The sequence below is a fragment of the Lepidochelys olivacea genome (genome assembly GCF_965140295.1).
Source record: "Lepidochelys olivacea isolate rLepOli2 genome assembly, chromosome: 13".
NCBI classification, from domain to species: domain Eukaryota; kingdom Metazoa; phylum Chordata; order Testudines; family Cheloniidae; genus Lepidochelys; species Lepidochelys olivacea.
In genome coordinates, this window is record NC_140423.1 from 906,399 (window position 1) to 931,559 (window position 25,161).

The 25,161-nt window shown below is 59.0% G+C and overlaps 1 protein-coding gene across 2 annotated transcripts; it reads left to right on the forward strand.

Moving 5' to 3' along the window:
• The first annotated feature begins 4,447 nt into the window (after positions 1 to 4,447).
• On the forward strand, positions 4,448 to 18,582 carry ZNF335 (zinc finger protein 335). 2 transcript variants are annotated; one of them, XM_084646364.1, is made up of 28 exons: positions 4,448 to 5,138; positions 6,747 to 6,981; positions 7,507 to 7,780; positions 8,293 to 8,370; positions 8,750 to 9,070; positions 10,073 to 10,207; positions 10,288 to 10,440; positions 10,554 to 10,812; positions 10,907 to 11,084; positions 11,169 to 11,281; positions 11,564 to 11,582; positions 11,806 to 11,922; positions 12,008 to 12,084; positions 12,218 to 12,378; positions 12,492 to 12,721; positions 12,803 to 12,911; positions 12,989 to 13,083; positions 13,168 to 13,448; positions 13,661 to 13,796; positions 13,854 to 14,255; positions 14,335 to 14,477; positions 14,809 to 14,948; positions 15,638 to 15,741; positions 15,870 to 15,947; positions 16,275 to 16,358; positions 16,576 to 16,641; positions 16,956 to 17,040; positions 17,800 to 18,582. In XM_084646364.1, exons 1-28 carry the CDS (start codon positions 5,035 to 5,037, stop codon positions 17,916 to 17,918), a joined length of 4,296 nt encoding a protein of 1,431 aa, XP_084502490.1. In that variant the 5' UTR covers positions 4,448 to 5,034; the 3' UTR covers positions 17,919 to 18,582. The 2 variants fall into 2 exon arrangements, with proteins under 2 accessions (XP_084502490.1, XP_084502491.1); XM_084646365.1 differs by having other exon boundaries at positions 4,451 to 5,138; positions 13,869 to 14,255; positions 16,959 to 17,040.
• The last annotated feature ends 6,579 nt before the right edge of the window (positions 18,583 to 25,161 follow it).

Below are 25,161 nucleotides of genomic sequence, written 5' to 3' on the forward strand. Positions count from 1 at the left end.
ACACAGAGAGATAAAGAACGGATGTTGTTTGAATGCCAGCAAACATACACTGCAATGCTTTGTTCTACAATGATTCCCGAGTACGTGTTACTGGCCTGGAGTGGTAAAGTGTCCTACCATGAAGGACGCAATAAGGCTGCCCTCCCCAGAAACCTTTTGCAAAGGCTTTAGGACTACATCTAGGAGAACTGCAAATGCCAGGGCAAAGTAATCCTTTCACATGCTTGCTTTTAAACCATGTATAGTATTTTAAAAGGTACACTCACCAGAGGTCCCTTCTCCGCCTGCTGGGTCCAGGAGGCAGCCTTGGGTGGGTTCGGGGGGTACTGGCTCCAGGTCTAGGGTGAGAAACAGTTCCTGGCTGTCGGGAAAACCGGTTTCTCCGCTTGCTTGCTGTGAGCTGTCTACAACCTCCTCCTCCTCATCATCTTCTTCGTCCCCAAAACCTGCTTCCGTATTGCCTCCATCTCCATTGAAGGAGTCAAACAACACGGCTGGGGTAGTGGTGGCTGAACCCCCTAAAATGGCATGCAGCTCATCATAGAAGCGGCATGTTTGGGGCTCTGACCCAGAGCGGCTGTTCGCCTCTCTGGTTTTCTGGTAGGCTTGCCTCAGCTCCTTCAGTTTCACGCGGCACTGCTTCGGGTCCCTGTTATGGCCTCTGTCCTTCATGCCCTGGGAGATTTTGACAAAGGTTTTGGCATTTCGAAAACTGGAAAGGAGTTCTGATAGCACGGATTCCTCTCCCCAAACAGCGATCAGATCCCGTACCTCCCGTTCGGTCCATGCTGGAGCTCTTTTGCGATTCTGGGACTCCATCATGGTCACCTGTGCTGATGAGCTCTGCATGGTCACCTGCAGCTTGCCACGCTGGCCAAACAGGAAATGAGATTCAAAAGTTTGCGGTTCTTTTCCTGTCTACCTGGCCAGTGCATCTGAGTTGAGAGTGCTGTCCAGAGCGGTCAGAATGGAGCACTCTGGGATAGCTCCCGGAGGCCAATACCATCGAATTGTGTCCACAGTACCCCAAACTCGAGCCGGCAACGTCGATTTAAGCGCTAATCCACTTGTCAGGGGTGGAGTAAGGAAATCGATTTTAAGAGCCCTTTAAGTCGAAATAAAGGGCTTCATTGTGTGGACGGGTGCAGGTTTACATCGATTTAACACTGCTAAATTCGACCTAAAGTCCTAGTGTAGACCAGGGCCTACTGCCCCAGCCAAAGAGCTTCAGGTAGCAGAGCAACTACAACGCAAAAGGCCAGGGCTTACTCCCATCATGCTCTTCGGTAAACCGATTGCTGCCCCCATGAGAAGGGCAATGTTGGGCTCTCACAGGGACACTGCAACCGGGACCAGTCTGAGTGCATTCCCCTCCATGATTAGGAGCACAGAAGACAGAAAGCCCCAAGTAGGGAGTGAAGTGAACAAGGAGCCCCCCCAACACACACACACACAATTTTTACTAGAGCCTACGGGACCACAGGAGACCCATCAATCAATCACTCAAGTAACTGAGAAACACTCTGAAGTCTTAACGCCAGTTAACAAGATCAGGAGATCAATGTGCTGTCAAAAGAGAAGCCAGCAGAAGAACTCAGTCCAGGTTATCTTTCTGCCTGCAGAATTCAGTACCAGCTGAATGTAAGCCAAGAAGCCAGAAGAAATAGCTAACAGTGTCATTCTCTGGTGAGTAACAGTGGACCAGACCCTTGTATAGATGAGTACCTCCTGTTCAGGAAGCTCACATCTGTAGAAGACTGTGGGGAAGTTCAGGGTAAATGGGTTACAGTCCCATAACTTCCCCATGCTCATCTGGAATAGCGAATAGTGACACGTCTGAAAGCCAGTTTCCCTCTCATCAACCTGCCCAGGCCCAAATCCCAGATTGCTTCTCCTCCAACACAGGCACAAAGGCAGGAAATCACCTGTGCCAATGATACCATCAGCTGTGTGCACTCCAGTACCATGGAGATGAGTTCAGCATGCCGGCCAAGACAGACCAACTGATCTCCCTTCGAGGTTTCCATAACACCCATCAGCATCATATTTTGGATGTAGGACAAATGCAGAATGCGAACACAGGTCCTGTCCAACAAGCACGGAGAAACAATTCTATGTGTTTAATGTGATTATATTTGCCTCACTGGTGATTTTGTATGTTCAGTTACTGACCAGGAATCTAAACAGATTGGATTGCCTTCCCCATTCCGCTCCAACACATCTGGAACACGTGTTACCACCAGCCTAAGGCATCACCAACTAGTCCTTCAACCCTCCCCTCCCCTCCCCTCGCTCTGCCCTCTTGTGGGTGAAAAGAAACTACTTCCTCTTTAAGAAAAAAAGGAGGACTTGTGGCACCTTAGAGACTAACCAATTTATTTGAGCATGAGCTTTCGTGAGCTACAGCTCACTTCAGCGGATCCTCTTTAGATCACTACACCAGAAATTCCCTGTCCCAAGGGATGGGACAGAGTTGGAGCCCTGTCTACTACACGGTGCCTTGGTAAACAGTCTGGGTTTAAACTCAATTTAAACACCGCTTCAGCTAAAATAGTTCCTGATTAGTTCCCTCCCTAGAATTGGAAATGTAGTTTAAACAGGATTCAGCCTCATTCATGCTGGCTAGCCAACCCACGCTAGAATCCATCTGACCACTTCCCTGGCAGGATAAAAGCCCTGCACTCTGCTTACGCCAGGCTGATGCACAGCCAGCACGGTGGCTGTACGGATCACCCTACAACGGCAATGCACTGAGAACAGCCAACTCGTTTCACCTCAGACCGCAGGAGTTGCTACGAGGATTTCTCCTGTTTCCCCACTCTGGTCACTCCTGATTCCCACCCACCTGCCGGCCCCTTCTTTGGGAGGGAACAAGCAGGCCTCTACCCTGGCAGTCACACACGAACACGAACACACACACAAAAGGAGTAATTGTGGCACCTCAGAGACGAACCAATTTATTTCGTGAGCTACAGCTCACTTCACACACACGGTCACAGTCAGACAGACACGGACAGACAGACACACACACGGTCACAGTCAGACACAGACAGACACACACGGTCAGACTCAGACACACACACACGGTCACAGTCAGACAGACACGGACAGACAGACACACACACGGTCACAGTCAGACAGACACGGACAGACAGACACACACACGGTCACGGTCAGACAGAGACACGGTCACAGTCAGTCAGACAGAGACACGGTCACAGTCAGTCAGACAGAGACACGGTCACAGTCAGTCAGACAGAGACACGGTCACAGTCAGTCAGACACAGACACGGTCACGGTCAGTCAGACACAGACACAGACACGGTCAGTCAGACACAGACACAGACACGGTCAGTCAGACACAGACACAGACACGGTCACAGTCAGTCAGACACAGACAGAGACACACGGACAGACAGACACACACACAGTCACAGTCAGACACACACGGTCAGACAGACAGAGACACACAGTCACAGTCAGAGACACACAGTCAGTCAGTCAGACACACACACGGTCACGGTCAGACACGGTCAGACACAGGGACGAAGCCGGGCCGCGGCTGACCGGCCCCACTGAACACGCGGAGCCGCCGCTCCGGGAACCGAGCGCCCGGCGCTGAGCGGGGCCCCCGGGGCGGGACCGGGACCGGGACCGGGACCGGGACCGGCCTGGCGGCGGCGGCGGCGACGCCTCCCCACCCCCCGCTCCCGGCCGCGGCCCGAAGGCGGCTCTGCCCGCGCCGAGGGCGCCGGGGGCGGCGAACGGAGCCGGAGCCAGGCCCGGTCCGCAGGCGGAGCCGCCGCGGCCACGTGACCCGCCTGACCCCAGCGTGACCCCAACGCTCAGGGTCCGGCCAGCACGAGCCCCGCACGTCATGACGTCCTGTGCGTGCGACTTCACCTATTGACGCGCCGATGCTTCCGCGGGGAAATATAGTCCCCGGGGAGACCTTCTCTGGGCGCCGGTGCTCGGAGCTCCGGCACCGGAGGCGGGTCGGTGCCGGGGTCGGGGGGCGCCCCAACCGGAGGGTGCGGCCTGGGGAGATCGCGCCCCTCCGCCCCCGGTGCGGTGAAGTAAGTAGTCCGGCGCGGGGTCCCGACGGGAATATCCCTCCGCGGGGGATGGCGGCCGAAGGGATGCCGGGTCCGGGGGCGCCGCGGCCGCCGCAGCGGGACGCGCCGAGGGACGGGCCCCGGCACGGTGAGGGGGCGGCGCTCAGGCCCCGGGGCCCGGCTTCCCCCCGCCCGGCCGGCGCCGCCGGGCCGCCCGCGCGCGGGGACCCCGCGCCAAGATGGCGCCGGCCCGAGCGGGGGCGCAGGCAGCGCCAGGGGCAGCCCCGGCCCGGCCGCCCGCAGGGCCCCGCCAGGGAGGCCGGGGAGGGGAGCGGAGCGGAGGGGCCGCGCCGCCCCGCCCCCACCCCCACCCCCCCGGGAGCGGGGTCCCGGGGCGCAGCCATGGAGGCCGGCCCTGCCCTGCCGTGGGGCGAGGCCGGGGCCGGGGCCGGGGCGGCCCGTGCTCGGGGCTCCGGCTGCTGCCCCCGCCCGGCCCCGCGGCTTGGGCGAGGCCCGGGGCAGACGCCGGGAGCCCGGAGCCTGCCCCCGACACCGACTCGTTCCGTGGCGCGGGGCCGCGGGATCCGGCCGTAACGGGCGCGGGGCCGCCCGGGAGGAAGCGGCTCGTGGCGGCCGGCCCCGGCCCTCCGCCCCGGGCAGCGGGGAAGGGGCGAAGGACGGGCCGAGCAGCGGTTCCTCACGCCGCCCGGAGTTTCCGCCTGCAGCGCCGTGCACTAGCGGGGGGAAACTCCATCTGCAGGGCCCGAGGCGTAACCCTGCTCCGCGGCCCGGTTAAAGTTATGGAGCCGTGGGGTTTCCGCATCAGTCTCGGGTCACTTGTGTATTCAGCACCCTGCCGTTCAGACCAGGTGTGGGTCTACGTTTTGTCTCGCTCTGCGCTGTACCAGAAGAGCGATTAAAGCAGAGAGACCTGGAGTCTGGACTCCTGGGTTTTTTATTCTTAGCTCCGTTGCCTGACATGAGAACGGCCAGACTGGGTCAGAGCAAAGGTCCCTCTAGCCCCGTGTCCTGCCTGCCGACAGCGGCCAGTGCCAGGTGCTCCAGAGGGAAGGAACAGAACAGGTAACCATCGATTGATCCAAGCCCTGTGGCCCATTCCTGGCTCCTGGCAAACAGAGGCTCGGGACACCGTCCCTGCCTATCCAGGCTAATAGCCATCGATGGACCTATCCTCCATGAGCTTATCTCATTCCTTTTTTAACCCTGTTATAGTCTTGGCCTTCACAACATCCTCTGGCAAAGAGTTCCACCGGTCGACTGTGCGTTGTGTGAAGAAATACTTTGTTTTAAACTTGCTACCTATGAGGAGTCCCAAGTCACTTCACTTTTCTGTCCTCTGGTGTATTTCTCTGTAAAATAGCAATAATTATGCTTTCCTATTCGATGGTGCTGTGTTATGAGGTTAAATTATTATTAAGGGGGGCAGGAGTGTTTGTGATGCTCTGATGAGGCTCCAAAGATGGGCAAAGTATTCCCATTGCTTGTTTACTGAAATGGTAACCTCCCCCTTAGTTCTGTGGTCAGTGTCATGTGACCTGGCTGTAGAGACTGTGATTGGGGATCCCCAAGTAGATTAGTCATTCCTTATTCTGGGGGGGATGCAGTCTCTGTATTTGACAGCCCTGCATTCTCCAGCTGAGCCCTTCTTCCTGCTAATATTGGGTAAAGTGAGTGCAGGCTAGGTTCCCACCCAGCGCTCATCTGAAGTTCGGTTTTGCTTTGTCTCCCCTTGGCTAGGATGAAAGTCTGGCATTTCCTGGTTGCCTTCAAGAACAAGAGTAGGAGGCGTGTCAGGCTGTAATCAGTCCTGGGATATCGCTGCCCCGGTATGTTTCATGCCTGGAACAAGTTCCAGAGGAGTACGGTGAGGGTGCACAACCTATGTCCCATCAGAGCATCTCATAAGGCTTCATTAGCATTTTGTCGTCATGTTTACATCATTTTAGTTTACACGTGTGTGTAAATAGACAATATTGTACATAGAAACAACCTATCTAAATACATACAAAACAAGCTGAACTTCAAATATAAATCAATACAGGTGACTTTAAATCTTATTAAAATATACGGAATTTGTTTGGCCCACTCAAGGTTGTGCTTAGTTTTATGTGGCCCTCCTGTGTAATAAGGTTGGGCACCATGGGAGTACAGCACACAACAAAGAGCATGAGCTGAAATATTGAGCTTCACAGCCTAGCTATGGGACAAGAGGAGGAAGGCAGGGTGGCATGAAGTAGAGTCATTGGCTTGGTCTACACTACATACTTTGGAATAACTATGAAAAATCCACACCCCTCAGTAATGTAGTTATACCTAACTCCCATGTGGACAGTGCTATGCTGGCGGGCGAGCGTCTCCCACCAACATAGCTACTGCCTCTCACAGGGGTGAACTTACTAAGCTGACAGGAGCGCTCTCTCCTGTCAGCATAAAGCGTCTTCATCAGACACTCAATTTATAGTGTAGACCTGTCCCTAAAGACCAGTCGTGGTCTGATGTTTCCTTTCCTTCGTGAGAGCACCCCTGCTGTGTTATGTTTATATTTATTTTGTGCCAATTACTGTGATATCTAGGTGCCTGTCATTCTTCTCAGGTGGCTGGAAGGCATGGCAGGGTGTTATGTGCCCCAAGCGTACAGCAGGTCTGACTGCAGCACTTCCTCTTGCCTAGGTCACACTTAAGGGGCCCAGGCAAATTGGGCATGGAGGCGGAGGAGAACGAAGTGGAGAGCAGCAGCGATGCGGCCCCTCATCCGGCACAGGAAGAACCTTCGGAGAGCGGGCTTGGAGTGGAGACCTCTGAGGCCATGTCCGCAGACAGCAGCGATGCTGCTCCAGTGCCCGTCCTCTCAGAAGCAGATGACTCTGGCGTGGGGCAGAGCTCAGACAGCAGCGGGGTGTCTCTGGTAGGGGGTGGGTCTGGAAACCCCTTTGGGACGGGAGTGAGGAGGTGTCTGTGATTTTGTAGATGGGTGTAAGTTGTCAGACTCTGAGAATACTGATAGTATCCTTCAGGGAGTAGGATCTCTGACCCAGCCTAGGTGGGAGCCAACCCTACACAGCACAGGGCAAAGTGGACCACAGGGCCAGCTCTGTTTGAGGGGTCTTCTACAGTATGGATATACACACCAGGTTTGTATCTGCCAAGCCAAGGGGAAGAGCCCTGCCTACCTAGCTGGATTAGCAGAGGGGAGAGTGCATCTTGTGTCTTTAAGGGTATCTCCTAGCTATTCCCCTGGGCTGAAGGGTCATCAGTAGAAGCCAGAAAAGCTATCACTTGTCACCCTCTTGTGGGGGCCTTTGGGAACTTTCTTCTGGGCAGGTGCCTCCTGCGAGGCACGATGCTGATGGGGTATGCAGTTACAGGTTCGCTCCTGGGATGGCTCAACAGAGGCCTCTAAACTGAACTCCCCAGACTGTCTGTTTTCCAGGAGGAAGTGTCGGAGAGCAGCTCCAGCACAGATGCTATTCCTAGGGTCTACCTTCCCGACTCTTCATCTATCGCCCAGTCTACCCTGGTCTCCAGCGTCTCCACAGTGAGCCAGTCCATTATGGTATCGGAATCCCCACAGGTCCTGGTTCACTCCAGCGTCATCACCGATGGGGCCACAATGGTATCGGACTCCACTGCATCCACCTCCTCAGACCTGGGCTGTGCCATAGACAAAATCATTGAGTCCACAATTGGGCCTGACATCATCCAGAGTGAGTGCATCACCACATCAGTCATTGCCTGCTCCCTTTCCTGGTGCCCCAGGGATCTGGCATAGCTCAGTGTAATGTGCCCAGGGCTGGGCAAGGGGGGCAGGCAGTGGAGACACGACAGTTGAGTGGGGAAGGAGCTGCTGCTCTAGCGAAGACTCAAGGAAACCGACTCGGTCAAAATGGAAATCCCATGTTGTGGGAGACTGCTCCTGCTTGCTTGCCCTGACCATTAGAAGTGGTGCCTGCTGTTCCTGGCCTTACCACTAGGTGGTGAAAGAAGGGACTTGCAGGGCAGCTCGCCATCGCTGCTGGAATGGGTTTCCATCTTCCGTCCGTCCTGAGTTCACAGCACTGAGTCCATGGAAGAGCGCCTGTGCAACCCCAAGTTAACTTTCCTCTCTCTCTCCTTCCTGCTTGCCCACCCTGACTTCCTAGAAGAATGCCTTCTCTTATTAATAATCAGCCTCTACAGTCGGTCCCCATCACCCTCCCGCTCTCTGTTCCCTTCCTAGGCTGCATCGCAGTGACGAGCGCTGAGGATAGCGGTGCCCAGACTACCCAGTATCTCATTCTGCAGGGACCTGATGATGGTAAGTGAATGCTTCTGGGTCCTCCACGGACATCTTCTGCTTCTGAGCCCTTTTCCCATTTCCATCCTTCTACAACAAGAACAAAGGCCAGAAATCCCTGTGAGGGAATTGTACAGAAGCCCTGGTTGTGGGGAGAGTTCTTGGCTACTCTAGTCCCAGTTTCTCCCAGCAGGGGTCACTGTAGGCAGCAGGGTGGGAATGCTGTGGGGCAGAGCTCCTAGTTACTCCAGTCCCCTCCCAGCAGGGGACACTGTAGGCAGCAGGGCAGGGGCATTGGCTATGGGGAAGCTCTTGGCTACTTGAGCCACTGCCTAGTAGTGTGAAGTGTGTGTAGCTGTGAGGGTTCAAGTTCCTTGGTGAGCTCTTGTTGGTGCTTTAGGTGCCCCCATGGTGTCCCAGATGGCCACTTCTGCTCTGGCCAACAGTTTGGCAATAGAAGCCATAGCCGATGGACCCACCTCCACGTGCCTAGACCAGCCTGGCCCTTCCGAGCAGTCTGAAATATTGGAGCTGCCCACACAGCTGGCTCAGGCCAGAGAGGCAGATGCTGGGGAGGAGCCAGACCAGCCGGACCTGGAGAGCTTGGAGGAGATGATGGAGGTGGTGGTGGTACAACAGTTCAGGTGCAAGATGTGTCAGTACAAGAGCATCTGCAAGAAAACGCTCATCAACCACATGAAGGAGCGCCATTTCCAGCCAGGTAGGAGTGCCGCCATCTCTGGGCGGCTTGCGTACCAGGAGGGGGTGCTGTGCGGGGTCGGAGCGGAGTTTATCAGGTGGGGCGCAAGGTAGTTAATGTATCAGGTGTGGGCACCGCTGTCCCCAGGGAGGCGTCTTATAATGGCTCTGTTGTAGCTGGAAAGAATCCAGACTTACACCAGTGTAACTGAGGGCAGAATTTGGTTTTCTGTCATTCGTTTACTGAGGACTAAAGTTTTCAGCCCTTAATTCTGAATTCTCCTGTTGGGGAGAATTTGGCTCTGAATATATAATTACTAGAAATATGAATGACTAAATATCACTATCTACAGCTTACAAAGTGAAAATCTACTTTAAACAACTGTATGAAAATAAAAAATTTTAAGTCTGAAGCTTTGGAGTCGCCCAATGAAATGAATAGGCAGCAGGTTTAAAACAAACAAAAGGAAGTACTTCACACAACACACAGTCAACCTGTGAAACTAGTTGTCAGGGGATATTGTGAACTGGGTTCAAAAAAGAACTAGATAAGTTCCTGGAGGATAGGTCCATCAATGGCTACTAGCCAAGATGGTCAGGGACACAATCCCATGATCTGGGTGTCCCGAAACCTCCAACTGCCAGAAGCTGGGGCTGGAAGACAGGGTGGATCACTCAATAAATTATCCTGTTCAATTAATTCCCTCTGAAGCATCTGGCCCTGGCTGCTGTCAGAAGACAGGATACTGGGCTAGATGGACCATTGGTCTGACCCGGTATGGCCGTTCTGATGTTCTTTATAAACCAGGTAGGGATGCTGATGACTCTCGGGGTGGGAGGAAGGAGATTTCTATACCAGGTGGGTGTGCTGCCATCTCAAAGTGTGCGAGTGGGGTGCTTCCATGTCTGCAAAGGGGTAGGTGACTTGTCTACCGGGTGGGGTGCCTGCTCTGTGACACACCCCAGCTTGACTGGTGAGAGCAGCACGCTGCCCAAGTGATTCTCTTACTGCTTTCTCTGCCAGTGGCTGCTGCTCTGGCCTTGAAGAAGGGGCGTCTGCGGAAGGGGGGACCCTCCCCAAAGCCCCTGGAGGAGGATGTGCTGAAGGAGGAAGAAGAGGATGATATCATGGATGCTGGAGCCATTGATGACCCTGAAGGTACAGCCCCTTCTCTCTGGCCAGTGCAGCCAGCCACTGCCAGGGTTTGTGTCTAATGCCTCGGGCCATTCTCCCCACAGAGGACAGTGACTATAACCCAGCCGAGGATGAGCCTCGTGGACGGCAGCCCAAATACAGCCGCATTGTCCCCACGTCAAGTGAGGAGAGGCCACGTCGGCGGCCGGGGAGACCCCGCAAGTTCCCTCGCCTAGAGGACATGCCGAAGCCTGAAGGTAGGGGGTTGGAGAGGAGCTGCGGGTCCTGGCTGGCGGAGGGTGGAAGCTCGGGCCTGCTCCCCAAAGCAGGGATGAGGCAGACCCTGACGTGCTGGGTTGCTGTTGGGCAGGTGGTGAGGAGGAGCCCTTAGTCACGTCCCAGAGCACTCTGAGCAGCGAGCTGCAGAGCTCCGAGGCAGCCAGCTCCTCCGTCCTGCAGAACGGGGCCAGTGACCGCCTCGTGGAGCCCAGCATCAGCCAGTCGGACTCGGAGAACAAGGATCCGTCCTCCAACACAGGCCCTGAGGAGGCTGACACCGTGCCCAGGAGGCGAGGTCGGCCCTCCCGCCGCTTCCTGGGCAAGAAATACCGCAAGTACATCGGGCGCAGGTGAGGGGTGCTGGGCTGTGCCCGGGCTGGCGGGCTGTGCCCAGGGCTGGGCTGGCTGCCGTCATGGCACTGAGCACCGGCCCTGCTTTTGCAGGTACTACTACAAGTCCCCCAAGCCTCTGATGAGGCCCTACCTGTGCCGAATCTGTGGCTCACGCTTCCTCACGCACGATGACCTGCGCTTCCACGTTAACTCCCACGAGGCCAACGACCCGCAGCTCTTCAAGTGCCTACAGTGCAGCTACCGCTCCCGCCGCTGGTCCTCCCTCAAGGTGAGCATGGCCTGCCCCGCCCCAGCCCACCCTGGGGGTCGCTGCTGGCTCTGTGCCTCACGGCCTGCTCTTTACCTCTCACAGGAACACATGTTTAACCACGTGGGCAGCAAGCCATACAAGTGTGGGGAGTGTGATTACACAAGTGTGTACAAGAAGGATGTTATCCGCCACTCGACTGTGCACAGCCGGGACCGGTGAGTAGAGTGGGGGCCACGGGACTGATCCCTGTGTCCTGGCCAGGCAGCCCCTTCCCTGTACCCAGCTCCCCTCTGCCCCCATGTGCTGAGCCAAGCAGCCCCTTCCCCATGATTCCAAATGAAGCCAGGGCTGAGCTCAGTAGGCAGGATCTGCTTCTGTTCCCCTTTCCCTTCCCAGCACCAGGGGCCCCCTTTGGCAGTCACTGGGTGGGAGGGTTGTTTGGGGGGGGTCTCAGACTCAGGGAGAGTCTGACCCATTTTGTTTTTCTTCTCTCTCAGGAAGAAGAGAGCTGACCCGGTGAGTTCCCAGCTCCCTGATGGCTTGTGTCTTAGCCCCAGTTCTTACTGGGGGGTCCCCTGGCAGGCTTCTTTCTGCTTCTGCCGCCTGGTAGATAGGGATGGTTCTTGGCTGACTGGAGCCCCAAATCTGGCTGGTGAGGGGGCTGAGAGGGGCTGTCAGTGGCTCTCTTAGACACATGGGCTCATCTCTGCATCCCCTCTCTCTCTCTCTCTCCCCCCAGCCCCCAAAGTTGAACTCATTCCCCTGCCCAGTGTGTAGCCGAGTCTACCCCATGCAGAAGAGACTGACCCAGCACATGAAGACTCACAGCACGGAGAAGCCACACATGTGTGACAAGGTGGGGAGGGCATGGGGGGAAGGGGTGGGGCAAGATGCGCCCGGGGGCCTGGATGGGCAGTGAGTGTTGCTCTGTTTGGTTGCAGTGTGGAAAGTCCTTCAAGAAGCGCTACACCTTTAAGATGCATCTGCTGACACACATCCAGGCCATTGCTAACCGCAGGTAGGAGCAGGGGGATTCCCGGCCTGTGTCGGGCTAGCCTTGGGGTGGCCAAAGCCTGCTGGGTTGTCACCCCATCCCAAAGAGTGCCCAGGCACCCTGCCCCGAGTAATGGCCCAGTCTCCTTCCCTGGCAGGTTTAAGTGCGAGTTCTGTGACTATGTCTGCGAGGATAAAAAGATCCTGCTGAACCACCAGCTGTCACACATGAACGACAAGCCGTACAAATGCAGCTTCTGCAAGTACTCCACCTTCCGTGAGGACTTCTTGGTGTCGCACATGGCCGTCAAGCACACGGGTGAGAGGAGCCCGCCCACCCCCGTGCCCCTGGGCCTTGAGCCAGCCCCTCCCCTCAGATGCTGTCCCTGCTCCCCTGCTGGCTGACCACTGCACCCCTCTCTCTGGCTGCAGGGGGAAAGCCATTTGCCTGCGAGTACTGTCACTTCACCACCAAGCACAAGAAGAACCTGCGCTTGCATGTGCAGTGCCGCCATGCTGACACCTTCGAGGAGTGGGCCCAGCGGCACCCCGAGGAGCCCCCCTGCCGGCGCCGCCCCTTCTTCACCCTGCAGCAGATCGAGGAGCTGAAGCAGCAGCACAGCCAGGTGCAGACTCCCACAGAGCCTGCGGCCAGCCCCCCGGTGAGTACCATGGCCCCTGGCCCTTCCGCCTGCCCCCTTCCCTCAGGCTCGGGCGTGCTCTCAGCTGTTTTTCTCATCCAGGTTCCTCCTGGCCCTGTGACCTACCACACAGTGCAGCCCCTCCCAACGGCGGAACCCTCCGTCTCTTCCCAGGATTCCTTGGGGGGAACCACCATCATTTATGAGCAAGGTGAGCTCCCAAGGAAGGGAGAGGGGCCTACCTGGGCAGGCACAGTGCAACTCACCTGCTCTCTCTACCTCTCCCAGATGTGGAGGGATCGGCAGAGCTGGCCACGCAGACAGCGCTGGATCTCCTGCTGAACATGAGCAGCCAGCGGGAGCTGGCCACAGGCTCCCTGCAGGTGAGGTCACAATGCCCACCACAGTTGAGAGGAGAGCCCCAGGCCTGACCCCCGCTCACCACCACCCGTCTGTTTTCCGTGCAGGTGGCGGTGGTGAAGTCGGATGGCTCTGGAGCAGCGCAGGCCCCCAAAGTCCCATCACAGCAGGAGGAGGGGGCAGATCTGGATCCCACCGGGCAGCAGCAGAAGGTGGTGACGCTCCATGTAGCTGACCACGGAGAGGCCTTAGTGCAGGAGGCCTATGAGGAGGCGACCCTGGGGAGCGCTGAGCTGCAGCAGATCACCATCCCGTTCGGGAGCACCACGGAGTACAGCATCATCACGCCTGTCAGTGAGGAGATCCAGGCCCCGCAGACACTCTACAGGTAGGTGCCAAACTGGCTGCCCCTGCCCTGGGTCCCAGAGTCGTCAGATGCTGCTCCAGTCCCGAGTGTTAGTCATGTGGCTATCTAGGGCTGCCTTCCCTGCCTCTGCTCTCACCCTGCCCCCATTGTCAGGGCAGCCCTGGCTAGAGGGGAATGGGAGAGCCCTGGGGAAGAGGTGGGGACCCCTCTGACCCTGCCCTCTGCCCCTGTAGTGAGGAGGAGAGCCCAGCAGAGACCACCCGTACAGTCGTGGTGAGTGACGCCATGATGGCCGAAGCGCTGACAGAGCACAGCAGTCACTACATCCTGTCAGCCAGTTTCCCAGGGAACCAGCTCCATCATGTCGAGGTAAGAGGGGCCCGGACTCCTGTGTCCTGGAGGGGTGTAAGGCAGTGTAACTCTCAGGGTCTTCTCTCCCAGCAGCTCAGTGGGGACCCTGCCCTCTCACCAGGGGAAGGCCAGGAGGCCCAGGCCTCTGGCAGCAAGTGGCCCATGCTGCAGTGCCTGGCCAGGCAGCTCCGAAAGAACTCTGCCTTCTCCCCAGCACCGGAGGGGCAGGAGATCCCGTCTGCAAAGGTCAAATGGCCCGCACTGCAGGGTGTGGCCAAGAAGCTGTCGTGCAAGATTTCCACAACCAAGAAGCTGTCGTGCAAGATTTCCACAACCAAGAAATTCTCGTGCAAGATTTGCACAGCCATGTTCACAGGGAGAGCAGAGATGGAGAGTCACAAGAGGGCACACGTAGGGCCCAACACCTTCAAGTGTCCCGACTGCCCATTCACAGCAGCTGTGTGGCTGGAGGTCCGGGTAGGTTGGCTGGGCACCCATGGGCTGGGTGGGTGTCTGGTGTCGGCAGCTGGCTGATCTCACTCTCTCCTGCCCCCAGAGTCACATGGCACAGCACGCCAGCCTTCGACCCCACAAGTGCTCCCACTGCAGCTTTGCCTCCAAGAACAAGAAGGACCTGCGCAGACACATGCTGACGCACACCAATGAGAAGCCCTTCGCCTGCCAGATCTGTGGGCAGAGGTGGGTGAAACCAGCCAGGGCCCTCCAGTGCCTCCAGGAGGGCTCTGCAGCAGCACATGGTGATAGCGAGCCACCTGTCCCTGGACATGCCCCTCCCACTGGGACTCTGCTGTCTGAATGGGCCTCCTGTTCTCTGCGCAGTAGCAGCCAGCCTGGCCCCTCCTCCTTTCCAGCTCCCAGATCTTCTTGGCAATGTAGAGCTGGAAATGAGGAGCCAGGCCTTGGAATACACCTCTGCTGGCTCCTGCCCTGTGCCTTCCAGGGAAGGGACGGTGTGAGAGGCCCTGCTGCCCTCAGCAAGCTCCAGCCCCCACTCTCGCTGTCCTTGTAGGTTTAACCGGAACGGGCATCTCAAATTCCACATGCAGCGTCTGCACTGCTCCGAGGGGAAGCGGCTGGGGCAGCCAGCAGCCGCCACCCAGCAGACCATCATACTGAACAGCGACGAGGAAACATTGACCACGCTGCAGAGTAAGATACCCGCCTTCCCTGATGGTGCAGGGGTCTGTGCCGAGCACTGCCTGATCTCAGACCATCTTGGACTGAGCACTTGATGCAGCTTGTAAGCTAAGCAGGATTGGCCCTGATCAGGTCTTGGATGGGAGATCCCTTGTGAAGTTGCAGGATGCTCCAGGGAGCAGGTGGGGGCCCTCTCCCCTTGCAGCCAGTGCTGACCCGTGTCCCAGCATGGTTCTAGGGGACAGGGGGCTGCAGAGCAGTGTGAGTGACTCTGGGGTGGACGCTCTCCTTTTGCAGCCAACGCTGACCCCAGTGCAGTGCTAATGGGTGATGAGGACAGCTTTCTCCGGGTCAGTGCTGGGGGGTGAGCACCTGCTACTACTGCAAAGCCCCTCTTGTGGTTGGGATGTGAATGGAGGTCTCTGCTGCCTTTATTGTAGGTGTCAAGGTCTTAGCCCCAGTATCCTCGTTACCTTCCAGTTTGGCCGGTTCCATGTGACCTCTTTCGCTCTAGCTCCTGAGCAAGTGGGGTTAATGGCTTGTTCCCAGCTTGCCTGCTGGTGTGTGTTTTGGCTCCAGTTGATCCTGGGCTTGGGAGTAAGGGAGGGGATGGCGCTGGCTGATGGTGGGGTTGTGGGACAGGAGGATTGAGCAGGGCAGGGGATAGCGGTGGCTGAGGATCGTTTTCTCTCCCTTTCCAGCGGCTTTGCAGTCTGGCCAGGCAGTGCTGGCTCCTGAACGGCTGCAGCAGGCTCTGGGGCAGGAGCACATCATCGTAGCACAGGAGCAGAGCATCACGAGCCCGGTGAGTCAGCCAGATGTGCTAGCCACACAACCCCACACCCCCACCCCCAAGCAGTGGCCTGTGTCCACCGTTCAGAGGGGCTGGGTTCAGCTACCGCAGTCACAGGCTGCCCCTTCTCTATCTTGCAGGAGGAGGCCACGTACATCCAGGAGATCACAACGGCTGACGGGCAGACAGTGCAGCACTTGGTGACCGCTGATAATCAGGTATGGGGGGAGCTGCTGTCCGTATGGCTCTGGCACCTGTAAGTGGGGTGCTGTGGAGAGCAAGCGAAAGTCCTGCAGGAGCCCCAGAGGAGGGCCTGTGGGGACTTGACTGGAGTGAAAGGAACCAATGGCAAACTCCAGCTGAATCTCAGCAGGGAGGTGACCCAGGCTGAGGCAAGTTCCCCAGCGAAGTGGGGAGCCTTAGTGCTTGGGCATCTCAATGCCAGGCTGGAGAGATGCTGGAAAGGTGCCGCAGGGCCGCGTCCCGCACAACCTGCGCCAGTGCTGTGGGTCGAGGTGGGTGCTGAGTCTCTGTTTCCCCTGTAGGTCCAGTACATCATTGCCCAGGACAGCGTGCAGCACCTGCTCCCCCACGAGTACGTTGTTGTCCCAGAGGGGCATCACATCCAGGTAAGGCCCCTGCTGTCCTGGCCCTGGCTAGCAGCCAGATCGTTTCCTAGGTTGTGGAGCCCAGGATGGAGCCATGGGCTGGGGCAGGAGGGGGTCCATGTTCCCTTGAAATCCAGGCCAGTCTCCTCCATGTGGATGAAGTGATCCGGCCTTGGGGGGGGGCGTCTGAGGAGCTGCCCTCCCCTCCCCAGCTCTCAGTCCAGCCCCTGTCTTTCAGGTACAAGATGGCCAGATCACCCACATCCAGTATGAACAAGGCAGCCAGTTCCTCCAGGAGCCTCAGGTAATGGGAGCAGCCACTGGCTGGGACTGGCCCTGGAGTTCCCAGACTTGTGGGAGAGGCCCTGGTGGGGAGGGGGAGCATCATGTGGCTGGGGAGGGGGTCCCAGGGTGTGGGCATTAATAACTCAGCGAGAAGGTGAATCACCAGTTAAACAGCCTCTGCTTTAGCTAGCTTTGTGAGGGGCCTGCACGTCCCACGAGCGCTCTGCTGCAGACAGAGGTAAGCAGGGCAGGGTGAGCCGCCCCCCCCACCCCACCCCACCCCCGGTCAGGCTTCCCGCCTGCCCGGTCTGATTCGTCTCCCTCTGTTCCCAGCAGATCCAGTACATGCCAGTTTCCCCAGAGCAGCAGCTGGTTACCCAGGCTCAGCTGGAAGCTGCGGCACACTCAGCAGTGACAGGTACAGAGTCAGGGCTCTCTGAGCTGAGCCCAGGCCGTGGGCTCTGGCGTGCTGGGTCCTGGGAAAGGCTTTGCCTCCTGCCCACTGTCTGTCTGCGAGTCCTGGTGCCTGGATTCATGGGGCATCCCAGCCCCAGGTGGTGAAACATAGTTGTTCCATCTCCTGGCTGCCTTCACGCGAGCTAGTGGTCTTAGTCACATGCTGCCTTCAAAAACCGCCCACCACCGTTGCTAGCAGGCTTGACAGGGCGGTTGTGGATTGGGCGGGCTGTGGTTACCCAGCTGCCCTCCTGGCAGGGCACAGGGAATGTGGGCGAAGCGTGCTCTTCTGCTGCATGTGCCCCCTAACTTAGGAGAACGAGCCAGGCTTGCTGCTGCTTAAGGAGCTGTACGTGGGAAGTGCTGATTCCCTGCACTCAGTGCTGTGGGTGCCCCAGGCTACCTCCTGGGCGGGAGCCATGCAGCTATGCTGACACCCAGGCAGAGCCCAGCAATCTGCTGCTATCCCCTCTTTGCTGGATGGAAACGCCTCGGGCGGACCCGGCTTGGCAGGTGGTGATTATAGCACGTCTCCTGGAGCCACAGAGCATGGAGTCCCCTAGAGCCCATTGTAAAAATGCTTTCTACGCCCCTCCCCCATGCAGGCTTTGGCCACCCCGCCTGTCCTGTGCGCCTGGCAAAGGCCCCAGCAAGGGCCCCCTTCCCTGCCTCCTGGACTGGGGCAACGGAAGGGTTGATGCTGCTCTCCCTCTCTCCGCAGCAGTGGCCGATGCTGCCATGGCCCAAGCCCAGGGCATGTTCACCACAGAGGCAACAGCTGAGCAGATCCAGCAGCTGCAGCAGGGGATCCATTACGATGTCATCACGCTGACGGATTAAGGGCTGGGCACTTGCTGCAGACAGGCAGATGCTCTGGGCCAGCCATCCACTAGCCAGGCTGAAAGGGGCTATAGGGTACAAGTCTGAGCACCCTCTGGCTGGGATTTGCTATTGACTTGCCGTATGCAGCAGGAGGGCTGGGTCTTGCCTATCCGCCCCTCTGCACAGGGTGCTGCATCCTAAGCAAGGGCTGCTCCCCTGGCATTCATGTGGCTAAGGGGCTGGGTGGGTGGTGGCGTGGCCCTGGCCTCTGGGCCTTTTGCACCTGACAGTCCCGGATCCTTTTTCCTGCATTGTGTCCTCGAGCTGCCGCCTGCCTGCCCTACGAGGTCCCAGCGTGAGATGGTGCTGAGCACAGCCATGTCGTGAAAAGGCCGTTCAATTGCAACAGCCGTGTAGGGTGCATGGGCCTGGCACGGAGAGGGCCTCCCACCTCGGCTTTCCTGGCCTGCAGGCAGGCAGCGCCCAAGCTCTGCACAGGGAGAGCAGCACGACCTGGAGAGAGGGAACCATACAGGAAGAGGCAATAGTTGAGATGTTCTATTTTTCTTCCAAACAGAGACGGACTCTGCTGGAGAGAGCTGGTTTGTATGGGGGGAGGGGGATAAATGCAAACCATCTGAAGCTTTGACTCTGCTTATGAATAAAAAGGCATCAGACTCTGCCTGGCCTTGTGGAGTGGGGCTCAGGGCTGCAGGGGCCCTTCGCAGACATGCAGCTCCCCCGGTCCGGCCCAGCCTCCCTTCTTGCACCCTGGGCATGTGGCGGGAGGGGGGGTGCTTGTGAGGTGCTCCCCCTGCAGCCACTACCTCACACAATCTGCCTGGCACGGAAGGGCCCCTTGGCTCTGTGTTGGAATTCCTGAGGTGAGCCCCCCACTGGCTTGAGCTGCTTGGAGACCGGCCTGGGGTGCAGGGGGCCGGAGCCTGCCACTGTGGTTAAGAGCTCGCGCTATCAGCTGCCGCCCCCCGCAGTGACCTTGACTAAGCACCGAACTGGGCGCCTCTACGCGGATGCTGGTGTAGTGTAGTGAAGAAATTAATGGAGTGGTAAACAGCCTAAATCCCATGTAACTCCGTCCCAAGCTACACATGCTGCCCCTCCCTGAGCCGATTGTGGGGAAGTATTTACATGTGATTATAACAGCTAATCTCAGAGTTTTAGTTCTCTCGGTTTGCATTAAATTGATTATCCATGGGGGGGGGGGCTAGAACCACCCACCTTCAGGGTGAGCCTTACCATGGTCTCCAGCCCTGGATGCTGCTGCTGGGCCGGGGCTTGGCTGCTGCCCCCTTCTCCCAGGGTTTGCAAAGGTGCTGCAGTGTAAGAGCTGGGGCAAGCGAGGGTACGTATCTTCCACCCCAAGCAAGGTGCTGGTTCAACATGAGCCCCCAGGGTTCCAAAGCCAGGGTGTTAGGGGGGACAGCAGGGGCCCTGTTTTCCTCCGGCTGCCGCAGGGGTGACTTGGATTCCTGATGAGCAGCGTGTGGGCTTGCAGAAGCCCCGGTTGCTCCTCCCTAGCCTGGCCAAGCCTCGTGAGGTGCTGCGATGGGGCATGGAGAGCTGAGCCAGGCCACACATTTGGGTTTGAGGATTTGTGTGGCAGCTGTCCCCCTCAGCCCTGCTGGCCTGGGGATGACCGCATGGCTGTGCCATCGGCTCCTCGTCTCTCACCAGTGCCACCCCAGCTAGTGCTCTGCCCTGGGGCCTGGAGTTCTCACCCAGACTAACCATTTCCTCAGTGCCCACCTCAGCTGTGCCATCTGCACAGTGGGCCTAAGGCCATGCTGGGCTTAGAGGGGCTGAGCTCATTCTCGTGGGCCAGGCTGTGACGCTCTGGGATACTCAACAGGGGCGCTGCTGGTGCACACAGGATGGACCCCAGGCTGCAAGAGCCCTTGGACGCACACACCCCTTTCTGGACGCACACACCCCTCTCTGCTCCGGCCAGGAGCAGGGCCTGGCCTGGCCTGACCTTCCAGGAGCAAGCGGCCTCCAGCGGCCCGCGAGTTTTCCCTTGGCCTTGGCGGGGGCAGGAGGGGCTGGTGCCTAAGGCCCTGGTGTACTGCCTGCACTGTCCCCTCCTGCCATGGGTGGACCTGCCCTGTGCCTGGCTCCTGCAGATAGCACCTCCCAGGCTGCCCCCTCCCCTAGGCTGCGGACCTTCCCCCCCCCCACACACACACAAACACAGGGTGACCCCCCCTCCCCTAGGGTGTGGACTTCCCCCCCCCACACACACAGGCTGCTGCCCCTCCCCTAGGCTGCGCACCTCCCCCCCCACAAACACAGGCTGCTTGCAGCAGCCCCCACTTCACGCCGCCCCCCACAGGCCTTGCCCCACCCATCCCCTAGGCTGCAACCGCCTCCACACACACAGGCCCCCCCCTTTCAGGCAGTGCCCCACCCAGCCCCTAGACTGCAGCCCCTCCCGCCCAGGCTGCCCCCCTCTCGTAGGCTGCAGGGGTCCCCCCCACAGGCAGCCCCACATCCCCTAGCCTGCAGGCCCCCCTCCCACACGGTCTGCTTGCTGCAGTCCCCACTTCAGGCTGCCCCCCATCCCCTAGCCTGCAGGCCCGTCCCCCTCCCGTCAGCCCCCCCACACACACAGGCCGTGCCCCACCCAGCCCGTAGGCTGCAGCCCCAGGCCGCCCCCCATCCCCTAGCCTGCAGGCCCGTCCCCCTCCCGTCAGCCCCCCACACACACACACAGGCCGTGCCCCACCCAGCCCGTAGGCTGCAGCCCCAGGCCGCCCCCATGCTCTAAGCTGCCGCCTGCCCCGCACTCCACCAACAGCCCGGACGGTCGCCGGGGGCTCTGAGAGCCGGGCTGGACCCGGCGGCTGGACCCGGGGCCGGCAGCGGGGCTCGGGGCAGAGACTGCGAGGTGCCCGGGGCTCGACCCCCGCGGAGGGGCCACTCCGGGGCGCAGCGTCCTGGGCTGGACCGTGCGCTCCGCGCCCCGCCTGCCGCAGCACCCCGGCCCAGCGCGGAGCCAAGCCGCGGGAGCGACACCGGCCCCCTCCGGGCCCCTGGCTCCCAGGTGGGCCAGGGCTGGGCGGAGGGCTCGGGGAGGATGGTCCCTAAGGGGTCCCCGCATCTCGGCTGTCCCAGAGCCAGCGCCCCGTGCCCGGCGCCGCGGGACCCGGGCCCAGCATCCAGCTCGGAACTGGCATTTCGGCCGCCGCCCAGGGAGAGACTCGCAGCTCCCCCAGGATCGGTGCTTGGCCCCCGGGAGATCCCCCCAGAGATCGGTGCTTGGCCCCTAGAGAGACCCCCCCAGAGATCGGTGCTTGGCCCCTAGAGAGACCCCCCCAGGATCAGTGCTTGGCCCCCGGGGAGACCCCCCCCAGAGATTGGTGCTTGGCCCCTAGAGAGACCCCCCCCAGGATCAGTGCTTGGCCCCCACGGAGACCCCCTGCCCAGGATCAGTGCTTGGCCCCCAGGGAGACCCCCCCAGGATCAGTGCTTGGCCCCCGGGGAGACCCCCTAGAGTTTGGTGCTTGGCCCCTAGAGAGACCCCCCCCAGGATCAGTTCTTGGCCCGTAGAGAGACACCCCCCCCAGAGATCGGTGCTTGGCCCCTAGAGAGTCTCCCAGAGATCAGTGCTTGGCCCCCACGGAGACCCCCCCGTCCAGGATCAGTGCTTGGCCCCCGGGGAGACCCCCCCAGAGATCGGTGCTTGGCCCCTAGAGATTCTCCCAGAGATCGGTGCTTGGCCCCCAGGGAGACCTCCCCTCAGACTGGTTCTGGGCCCATTGGAGACACCCCCCACCCCAGCATTAGTGTTCAGCCTGTGGCCCAAGCCATGCTGAGAAACTGGAGGGAGTTGAGGGAAGAGCAAAAGGGCCAGGGTCCCCCACGTGGCTGGGCGAAGCCTGGGCTCCAGGGGAATCGGGGTGCATGCCAAGCAAGCTGGAGCGGAGTTGCCGGCAGAATCGGGGGCTGTTGCTCGGAGCCGTGGGCTGACAGGCCCCCTTCATGAGAGTGGCCGGCCTGTGCAGGCCCCGGGACCTTGTCACTGCTGAGTGTGAGCTGTGTGCTGGGAGCAGTACAGGGGGAACCAGGTTTCTCTTTGTGTTTGGCCCATGGTGCTCTGGCCATAGGACAGGGTGGGTGAGAGGCCTCTTGTGGCTTGGGGACAGGATGGAGTAGTTGGGGGGGGGCTTTGCCTGGCACTAGGAGGGGCGAAGGGGGTGCTATGCTGGCCGTGCTGTGTGCACAGGATCTGGGGCGTTGGGGAGGTGACCCCTGTGCTAGGCGGGGTCTGAGCCCCTGGGCCCCTCCACCAGTTCAGGGGAAAAGGGGGGGCTGTGATGCGGGCTGGACTTACCCTAGGAGAGCTGTGGGGGTCAGCGCTTGGAGACACCACCGCTCTTGCTGCTCATTAGCCTGGGTGACCTTCCCGTTCCCCGTCCCTGGCCAGAGCTAAGCGGGTTTGTTACATGTTTAATATCCTGAGAGTGTGATTAGTCGGTGTTTAATTACGGATCCAACCTGGGAGATAATCTGTGTCTGAGCAGGGAGACGCGCCGGGTGGGTTCCCATCTGGGGGCTCCTGACTCCCAGGCCCCTGCCCTAAAACAGCTGCTCACAGCTGCCTGAACCAAGCCGCCCCTGGCTGCTCCCCAAATGCTCAGCTCCAGCCCCCCTTGCCTGAGCTCCTTTGTCCTGTTTCTTCTGGGTCAGTCCCCAGTGGAAGCCGGAAAGTCTCTGCCGCCTCCCTCAGCACATCCTGCCAGAAATGGCCCAGGCTGCGGGGGCTGCAGTCAGGGCAGGATATAGGGGTTTGCCTCTCCCTTGTGCTAACAGGAATGGGGGTTGGGCTTAGCTTCCCCCTTGCACAATGATTGAGCAACTAATTCGTTAACCATTTATCAGCCCCAGCCAGAGTGTTTCCAGCCCTCACTCTGACCACAGGCTCCTGAGAGAGATGCCGGCTGCCTCTCGTGGACTGTGGGCGATTTCAGCCAGCAGTGGCCCCACGGCACCCCTGGGTGTGTGTAGGCCAGCTGGCTCGCTCTGGGGCTCCAAGCAGGCCCTTCTGGCCTCAACCCAGAGCTGGCAAAGGTGCTGTGTCCCCCGCCTGGTCCTGAGTGGGGCTGGTCTGCACACACAGCAGCAGCGGTTTAAGTGAAGGTGTAACTTGAAACAGATCTTGTGGTCCAGGTGCAGGCCTGTGTCGGGAAGGGGAACCAGGTGGCCTCATTTGTTTCTATTCCAACGTCTGGGTGGATAAGGTCGTGCACAAGAAGCTACTAGAGAGGCTAGTTGTCATCACGGATGAGAGGCAAACGGCCTAGGAGACAGCAAAGAGCAGGGAGAAATGGTCACTTAGTTCTCACCGTTTCACAAGGTCAAAGCAGGCTCCAAGGTGCCAGGCTGGAGCCTGTGTTGTTTAATCAAGTTATTAGTGATCGGAGCAGGAGGTGGGCAGGGTAGGGGCAAACGTGGCAGCTGGCGGGAAGTTAACTATTCCGGACTGGAGAGAGCAAACGCAGCCGGGAGAGTGGACAACACAGTTTGTCTCACTTCACTTCCCGCTCTTGGGTGATGGTCAGTGGCACAGAGGAAGGTCTAACACCATCCAATGGGGCATGCTGAAGTTAGACAAATTAGGAAATAAGGCGTCATTTTTCACAAGTGAGGTAGTTTCCCATTGGAACGACTTCCCGGGGCACAGGGTGGGTTCCCATCACTGACTCCTTTAAATCCAGACGGGATGTTTCTCCAAGAGCTCTGCTCTAGGAATGGTTTGGGGGCAGGTCTCTGGCCTGGTCAGACTGGATGATCGCAGTGGTCCCTTCTGGCCTCGGAATCCAGGAACATGGTGGCAAATGGAACTCAGTGTTGATAAACATGAAGTAATGCACATTGGAGGGGACAATTTGACACCTCCTGGGGGTCTAGATTAACTGCCAGGGACGGGAGCTGGGTGCCAGTGGAGACCTCTGCTGTGGGCAAAAGAGCTGAGCTGTTCGGCAGCACAAGGGCCGGGGTGGAGAATAACACGGGGAACGTTCTAGCACCTTTGCATCAATCGATGGTGCGGATCCTGTGGGCAGCGCTGGGCCCCCGTCGCACGCAGCTGAGGGGTCAGGGAAGGGTGAAGAGAACAAGCAAGGCTGGAAAAACGGAGCTGTGGGCAGAGCTGGCAGAGATTGGGATTGTTACCCTCGAGGGCGGGGGAGCAGAGGGGGCAGGACACCAGTCTATCCAGTCCTGGATGGGGCAGAGCAGTGAGAAAGGGGGCGTCAGTTCTCCCTGTCCCACAGCACAGGCCCCAGGGAGCGGCCAGTGAAACTGACAGATGGGAAATTCAAAACTAATAAAGGAAAGTCTTGTTCACACATTGTGTAATTAGCCTGTGGAACTCACTGCCACAGGATGTCACTGAGCCAAGAACTTGGCTAGATTCCAAGGGGGATGGAGATCCCGAATCTCCAGAGCTGTCACAGTTAATGCTAACAAAATGTTTGGAAGAGTTCCAGGGTCTGAACTGGTCTTTGACTATTGGAGATCAGGGTGAGACCTTTGTGGGGGGCCGATTCTCCCCGTTGATTGACTGTGGGATCCTTGTACCTCCCTCTGACATGTCTGGGGCTGGCTGTTTGGAGACTGGAGCAATGGGCCTCAGGGCTGAGCCTGTCTGGCCGTTCCTGTGTCCCTCCTGGTGCCCTTGCGATGTTAACCTGGCAGGTGCCGGTTCAGTGTAAGAGGTGGGTCTCATCTCTGGGAGTCGCGGCTTCACCCAAACTGGCCCGGCCCCGCTGGGGATAGAATCTGGGTGATGGCTCTCTCCCCTAGGCTGACCTCGGGCTGGCATGGCAGATGCTCCCGGAGGACACTGCCTGGGGGGCTGCTGAGCAGGGAGTGTCTGGGCCCCCAGACCCCTTCCAGCCCCAGGGCCCTGTGCAAGGGGTCACTTTAAACCCAGTGCTCCCCCCCGCCCCCCGCAGCTGTCAGCTGGCCTGTCTGGGTGGAGCCCTGGGAGAGGGTTCCTGTCTGCATGTCTGCTCTGGGGAGATAGGACTGTGTGTGATCCCAGCCAGGCCAGCCCTCCTCTCCAGCACTCTCGCCAGAGAGACCCCCGCAGCCAGGGGGTCCTGGCAGCTCCCTTCTGGCCTGGGGAGCAGCTTCCAGCAGGTACCAACACGCTCAACTAGTGACCTCGAACTGCCGTGGGCCTGCTGGGCACTCCAGCCTTGCTGCCTTGGGGGTGACCCTGCCTGCCCGGGGGGCT

What these genes read in the sequence shown, in the direction of transcription:
- ZNF335 (XM_084646364.1), top strand. Translation starts at nt 5,035, where the DNA reads ATGAGAACGGCCAGACTGGGTCAGAGCAAAGGTCCCTCTAGCCCCGTG. An exon ending in TGGCCACAGGCTCCCTGCAG is followed by an intron (nt 13,084 to 13,167) that starts GTGAGGTCACAA and finishes TTTTCCGTGCAG; the next exon opens with GTGGCGGTGGTGAAGTCGGA. An exon ending in TGCCAGATCTGTGGGCAGAG is followed by an intron (nt 14,478 to 14,808) that starts GTGGGTGAAACC and finishes CTGTCCTTGTAG; the next exon opens with GTTTAACCGGAACGGGCATC.